We start from the raw sequence: 7,988 nt of genomic DNA on the forward strand, positions 1-7,988 counted from the left end.
CAAAAGTACAGTTTTCCACCTGTTTTGATGTATTTTTGTCGGTTAATTTCCAGAGCGCGCGTGCACTGTCCCACAGCAGGCACGCGGCACTTGATTTGATTTAGCTAGCTATTGCTTTGGGTTAAGAAAGTTTCAGGCCGTTTTTAAAATGCTGTTTACTAGCTTATAATTTTGTGTGGCTAAGTACGCACATTTTACAATTTAAAACCGTATTGTACGGTCAAGATATTTGGCAAAAAAGGTTCAACAAAAGTTATTTTGGCAATGTATTTAAGACTAAATATTTTAAATGTTTTGTTGTAGCTAAATTAAAAAAATGTTGTAAACTTATATTTTTTTTCTGGGCTAAAATACAATTGTAGGCGTTTGCATTTATATAATATATTTATTTTACATTTCCTGAATTTTCCCAAGACAAAATGATGCTATAGCCCAACGCGGCCACCAGAGGGCACTGTTTAAAATAAATTTAAAAAGTAATTGTGCTTTGTAAAAACTGAAAAATAAATCAGCTTCTTTACACACTTGTTTTGCTTTAGTCTGAATGACATGAAAAAAAGTTTTTTGGACCACTTTTTAATAGTTTTCTTTCTTTAATCATATAGATCAGCCTCTCATTTCAACACACTGACATTATTATGTACTTCAGCCAGTGCATTTGTATGAGCTGAGGCTACATGATAAAGTAATAGGTGACACTGACTCACATCGGAAAGGAATGCTGGGAGTTGAAGGGAGGCTTGTGGATGAATGAGATCAACAACTCCCTTCTGATGGTCCAAAATACTAGATTAAGTCCAGAAATAATGAGTGAAACAATGTGGAGACGCTGGTGTAAAAGGAGGACAGCAGAATTCTTTCTTTTACAAACAAATACTTAAAAATAACAGATTGTTATGGGAGAGGTGAGGATAAGGAACAGGCTTGTATTTGTCCTCCTGTAAAAAAAGTCACAAAGATTTCAAAAATAAATAAAAAATATATAAACAAACATGAAACATTATTCAAAAAGTGTCTTCTAGGGAAGCAAGAAAATCACACTTTTCTTTTAGTTTTGAAAAAGTTATTTTTTATCTTTTAAACCTGCATTAAAAAGTTATAAACACGTGCTTTAGAAATCAGGAGTGATCATGCACTTCCTCAATCCAACTTCCTGCTATTTACAATGAAAGTGACAATTCACGCATAGTTTTCTTAATATGTGTAGTCAGTCTACACAGATCTGGAGGAAAGGCTAAAGGTAGGTTAATATGTGCGACATTTAATCTTGCACGCACCTTAAAATACCTGCAGGCAATGCAACAATATCCACCAACGTTTGGTTTTAAAGACCTATCCTGATGAAAATTGTGGGTTTTTTTGTGCTTTTAACATGCTATTGTGGTAATTTTGTGATACATGAGCATGTATTTTAAGAAAATTAAGCTCAAAATAGCATTTCTGAGTATTTCTCTATTCAAATCGCTGAGAATCAGGGGCAATCCTTTTTGACAAAGAGAGTATTTGATGTTAAAAATATACTGGGAATGCTTTTAAAATAGATCAAAAGCTGATTGGAGTTTTTGTTTCCTTCTGCTGCCACATTTTCTTCTCCTTCAATTAGAAAATAGTCTCACTAAACCGTAAAAGGACATAACCTCGCTTCTATGAACAATCCTTGTTACAAGAAACAAAACGTTTACACTGAAAAGGAGCACACATGTATTTATTTCTTGTACATGAAGGATTATTGGTGCACCAAACTCTTTCTAACTTGAGAATGAATCTTTCTCCTTCAGATCCACGATGGCAGCTGTGGTGGTGAATCAAGGCCCGGGAAACTGGACCTCCGGGTTGTGCAGTTGCTGCTCCGATATGTCTACCTGTGAGTTCATACAGTTTGGTTTTTCAACACATAAATATTATGCTTATTTTCAATAAAATTGTGCCAAAAAATGTCCAAACATTTAGCTAACTTATGCTAACAGTGAGTGGCTGGAACCACAAAAACGTCATGTCAGTTTTAGTTGCACCATTGTGATGAATAAAATAAATGATTAGCTTGATGTAAGGAGACTTCTGAAAGCAGAACAGGAAGTAGAATCAGCTTTTATTTAGTTAAAAAAGGTGATAAAAATCTGCTGCTTCAGATTGCTGAGTTTCAGCTCAAAACCCACAGAGAAAAAGGAAAGAGATAAACTGCTACAGGAAAAGAACCCAACCGCTTAATCCTACTCTATGAAAAAAAACTAAAAAAACAACTGACCAAATTCAGGTGCTAAACAAGCAGTTACTCTAACTCAGAGTCCGATGCAGGAGTTTATTTTACTAACTTACAACACTTCCTGCTTGGATAATTTTCCAATTTTGTCACTGTTAAAATGTCTGATGTCTGAAGAACAGCAATTCTTTGGGCTTGAGCTTGCAGAGTAGTTTTGTTTGGTTTTGATGCCACTGCACAGCCCTGCCAAAATCCCACACACTTCTACGGAAAAATAAACAGCCACTGTATTAGTCAGAAACAACCATTCTTTCCTGGTACCTTTTTCTTTTAAATGTTATCATTAAATCTATTTTTCTTCTGAATATATAAAAACTGTTATAAACTGACCAATCAGATACCTAGATAAAAGTACGTCGTCAAACGTTTAAAATGTTTGATTGACAGATTCTCCCGAGCCCGCTTTCAAGTGATAGATTGGTGATGGTGGTTGTCATAGAAATAATCTCTCAGACCAATTCTGGAGACTGGAAAGCTGAGAAATACTACCAGGAGTGAGTCTTCTGTAATTTAAATTCCTTAACTGTTGCAATGTTGCCGACAAGAAGAAAAGAGATAAGATTTGCAGAGTGATTGAGGATCCGATACAGATCTGTGTATCTGGTCTAGATCGAGTACTCGATACAGAGTATCCAGTACAGATAAAGTATCTGATACAGTTCAAGTATCTCATGCAGGTTGAGTGTCTGATACAGTTGAAGCGTCTGAAACAGATTGTGTATCTGGTACAGATCTTATGGTGGAAAATTGTTGAATCCAATGGAAGAACAGACACGCCTTAGGATTAACACAAGTGTTTAATAACAGATCAGAATGATACACACAGTGCACGCAAGCGTGTAGGGAAGCTCATTCATAGAGGATTCCAACGATATGGCAAGATACAATCTTTGTAGTTCTGCACAAACAATGGTGCACGTCACGCCATGCCCATATTGGTAAAGTTTGAACTTGTGGCTTACTCTTCCTGGGAAAGGAAGGCGCTTCAAGGCTACAGATACTCCCTAAGTCCTCCCTTAGTACTTTATCGAGCACCTGCAGTTAGATGTCTGGGAAAACATTCAATGGCATGTTTTAATGAGCACAAGAGGTTCATTCAAAGGTTACATAAGAGTAAAATGGAATTAGAAGTTAATCAAAAGTATTCTCTTACACGACACAGGGGGTTTAGGAGATCCGATACAGATTGTATGCCTTGAGTGTCAGAAACAGCAGGGGTGCCCAAAATTAAGGTCATGAGGACCGGCTTCCTGATGGTTTTCCTCCATTATCTGCTGCTGATTACCTGGATCAGGTGTGTTAGGCCAATAAGGAGCTTCAATGGCAGATTGGTTGGAAAACAAGTTGGATATAGGCCCTCGAGGCCTGGATTTGGGTACCTCTGCAATACAGATCGGGTGGCTTATATCGGGTGTCCGACAGTGATCAGGTATCTGATCCAGATCAAGGATCCGGTACAGATCGAGTATCCGCTACAGGTCTAGATCGAGTATACAACACAGATCAGGTATCCGGCACCAATTGGGTATATGGTACAGATTGGGTAGTCATTAAAGACTGAGTATCAGGTGCAGATCAGGTAACTGGTACAGATACAAATCGAGTATGTAAAATACAGATCAAGTATGCACTACAGGTTGAGTATTCAATTCAGTTTAAGTATCTGGAACAGATCAAGTGTCCGATACAGATCCGGTATTTGGTCAAGTTTGAGTATATAGATCGAGTACCGATATAAACCAAGTATCTGGTATAGATTGGGTTCTGACAATGGCAACTGGCTTGTTTTCATTTGGTTGGAGTGGAAACTAAGCCATTTCCTCACACATCACTCTAGCTCAGTCCAGTACTCTTATACAGTGAATGATTGTCAGTGAGAATGTTCAGCAGAACACCTCGCTCTCTCTCCCTGCAGGTTGCTGCTCCTTGTGGTGCTTCCCCTGCATGCAGTGTCAGACGGCCAGCAAGCACGGCTGGTGCTGCGCCATGCCGCTCCTGGATGTCTTCTGCGGCGTGGTGACCTGCGTTCTGCAGTCTTCTATCAGAAAGCGCTACAACATTCCTGTAAGTCCAGAGGAGAGGGTTGAATCGCATTTGCACACAAGTTCTGGCAATCAAATTAAAATTTTCTTTCAAATAAATACTCCAGTTTTATAATCTTTAAAGAAAAGCCCCCCATCCCCCCCCACACACACACACACAAACACACCACACACATAAGGGGCTGAACTGGTGTCTCTGCTTTCATATATTAACCTTTTAATACTGAAACTTTAGTTCTAGTGTTTCCTTTCATTCGACCACCTACTACTAACTCTTCAGCTGTTAAAGCAATAGTAGCAACATGTCTGAAACTGATTTGGCTGCGAGTGGTTTGATGCTCAAAGTGTTTCAACTCTGTGGCCAAAATCTAATTTTGACTCACCAGCCAAGTTTGGTCAATACATAAAAAAAAATCTACCCTCCAAATTATTACATTATTTTACAAAGAAGAAAAATCGTTTTTTTTAAATAAATGATAAGGTAAAAACAACTTTTTTTCTAAATATTTTTTCTACTCCTGTATTGATTTCTAATCAGTCTTTGCTCTCTGCTTCACACTGTTTATGAATTGTTCAATTTTGTATCACAAATGAGTCGTTTCTTCCGTTTTAGTCTAAACCAGCTGAAGAGAATGACATTTTTGGGGAAAATTAAACTGCATAAAACTAATTCATAAATCGTACAAACTTGATTTTGGAGTCATTTACTGTAAACTCAATATATAACATGCTGAGAAAACCTGATTTAAAGGGAAGCAGACTTACAGGAAATGTACCTTTTCCTCTAATTCTGCCCCCAGGTGATTCATTTTAGATGAAATCATGATAAAAAATATCCTAAAAGCATCATAATGTTTTGAATTGTTGCCAAAATGCATCCCTCTTACGAGGGGGAGGGGCTATTTGTAATGCTACAAAAAGACTACAAATAAAGTTCTATACAAAGTTGGATTTGTGGCTGTTACAATATTTCTAAGAATATTTTTTTATTAATGTCCTATGAATTAATTTCTTGTTTTTGTCTGCCGAGTCTTAAATCCTGCTCCATGAAAACATAGTCGGACACATTTAACGGCTCGTTAGCATCATTAGCATCATATAGCATGATAGCATTACAACATTGCTGTCTCCAAATCAACATTTTTATTAAACTTTCTGTTGCTGCTTTTGGTTTATCCTCCAGTTCTGATCCCGTTTTAATGTCCCACTCATACACATATACAGTCAACATACCCGCTGCTTCTTTAGCCAAAACTAAATGCTAGCAGAAGATATTAGCAGAGGCTGTTTCTGTACGTGGGTGGCTTCTCGCAGCGCATGCACCTGATTTTACTAGCTGCCGGTTTCACATCTGGACAGACTAACCTTACTTTGAAAAACAGAAGCCCAAGGAAGCAGAGAGTTGGGAAAATCAAGATGTTATTTTACCAAAAATAAATCGTTCAGAACAACAAATTCGAATTAATCAATTAAATTGACTTATTGCCCCGCTCTAATTAATTAACTAATTTATTTTTGATGACGTACAATCTACTGTTAATATCGTTGTAATGATAACCCCTGCTTTAATTGATTGAAGATTTAGGTGTCCACTTTTTACCACAAATAATGTTCTTTCCATCAGCAGCGGAACACCACGAGTGTTGAGACCTGATCAGGCGTTAGCCAGACCACAGGCTAACCTGCAGCCAGCCGTTATCGCTCCACTTCCTTTTGCTCCGCGGCTCAGTACCTCTACTTCTATCTAGCTGCAGCTGTTCATGCAAAACATGCAGCCAAAAAAAAAAAAAAACCCTACTTGTTTTCCAGGATGTTTGTGCCTCCATGTTTTACTTCCATTTTGTTTTCAAAATGCTTTTCCAGGAAATTAGCTTAACGTGCAAAGCAACAACTAACTCATAAAAGAGTATATTGCTACAGTTTGTTTGCAGTTCCTTGTTATTTATTTCGTTTTTGGTTTTCCCCTTAGCTTTGCTCTAATCTTTTATCACGCACAGCATGATAGTGTCATGTTTTATTCATGCAAAGGAGGTCATGACCAGACAGGCTTTTTCTAATCAAAGAAATCTTGTTTGGATGTCAACAGGCAAGATTCAGCTTGTAGAAATAGTCCCTGTGTGAGGAATTTTGTTCAAAACTCCCAGATTCTCCAAAAAAAACTAACATCTACATCAACAAATGAAACAAATTTTTATGAGCACCATTTGTTTTATTTGTTTTAGCCTCGAAGTTGATTCTCATTTCTTAGTTTGGTTTATTTAATTTACATTATTTCCTTTTTAAAGAGTTTTAGTTACCACAGCTGTTAAAATGCATAAAAACTTTTATTTTGGAAGCTTTATAGAAACTTGAATCATATGGAGGGATTTTTGAACCTTAAAACAACATCGACTTCCTGTTGCATTCATGGCTTCCTCCTCCTCCTCCTCCTCTTCCTCCTCCTCCTCCTCCTCCTCCTCCAGGGGTCGTGCTGCGAGGACTGCCTCAAGTGCACGTTCTGCTACGTGTGCGTCTGGTGCCAGATGAACCGAGAGGTGAAGACCCGATCCAAGTACGCCGGCGGCACCACCGTGGTCACTACGCAGGTCGTCAGTGCTTAGGCGGCTGGAGTTAACCAGGAGCTTTTTCACACATTTGTTTAAAGAAAAAGGGTTAAAAAAATCCATATTGTTGCTGTTTTTGTTGGTATACTAAACATTTTTTGATTGTTTAAGCCTTCTAATACTAATAATAATCTTTGATTTGACTTGAAATGTTTCACTTGCATGACAAAGAAAAATATGACTTTAAGTTTCAAAACATTGCTTAAATTTGTAGTTACACATTTATTTTGTTTTGAAAACAGTTCTGTGAAAAAGCATTTCCTTTTTCAGATTTTATTTTTCTCAAATAAAAGGCTTTAAGTCACACAAGTTTCTAACTTTTTGCAAAATATTCAGGAGTGAGCATTGAACCTGTGAATTTGGTGCCGAATTTTCTTCAACAACAATTTTGTCGAAGCTTTTATTTTGAAAAAGTTCCACCATCAATGATCAGGCTGACTTTCCTACCTCGCCTTGTGGCGTTGATGCCGACAACGACCAAAACTAGCAATGCCAGTTTGTAAATAATTGTCATGAAAGTGGAAGTGACAGTTGTGTTGGAGCACAAACAGAAAGTGATTAATGATTAGAATTTCTCAACGACGAAACACAACTTCCGTAAATCATGAAAACCAGATCAGACAGCAGAAAACTATTCAGCTCCTGAGAGTTAAAACAAGTAAAATTTATTTTTTATTTATTCAAACCTTTTTATAACAAAATCTGCAGATTCATCCACATTCAATGTTTTTTAAGAACAAATTTAGATAGAAACCGATGATATATTTGATAATATATGTAAACAAAAGCTATAACTATACAATTATGAAGAGTATAAAGATTGTATTAACAGATAGAATAGTATTGGGTTCTTACAAATAAATTCAATTAGATGACCAAGTCAAAAGATTTAAAAAAAAAAACAAAAAAGACAAAAACAATTAGGAATTTATCCTCATAAAAGAAAACAATATAAGTTGAACTCAAATTGCAAATTATTGTGGAAATAAGTAGTTGGTCAATAATATAAGTCTTAATACTTTATGTACTATTATATGGCAATGACAGATTTTTGAAAGTCCTTGTAAGGTTGCGCACACTGTT

At 36.8% G+C, this 7,988-nt stretch overlaps 1 protein-coding gene across 1 annotated transcript in view; it reads left to right on the plus strand.

Moving 5' to 3' along the window:
* The window catches only part of ponzr1 (plac8 onzin related protein 1), a 7,525-nt gene extending 473 nt beyond the window's left edge, over positions 1-7,052 (plus strand). The window contains exons 2-4 of the mRNA XM_024288251.2: positions 1,779-1,864; positions 4,176-4,324; positions 6,765-7,052. Coding sequence (XP_024144019.1) covers positions 1,786-1,864; positions 4,176-4,324; positions 6,765-6,902 — 366 coding nt within the window. The 5' untranslated portion in view covers positions 1,779-1,785 and the 3' untranslated portion in view covers positions 6,903-7,052. The remainder of the gene's footprint in view (positions 1-1,778; positions 1,865-4,175; positions 4,325-6,764) is intronic.
* The last annotated feature ends 936 nt before the right edge of the window (positions 7,053-7,988 follow it).

This window comes from Oryzias melastigma, linkage group LG18 (genome assembly GCF_002922805.2).
Source record: "Oryzias melastigma strain HK-1 linkage group LG18, ASM292280v2, whole genome shotgun sequence".
Lineage (NCBI taxonomy): Eukaryota > Metazoa > Chordata > Actinopteri > Beloniformes > Adrianichthyidae > Oryzias > Oryzias melastigma.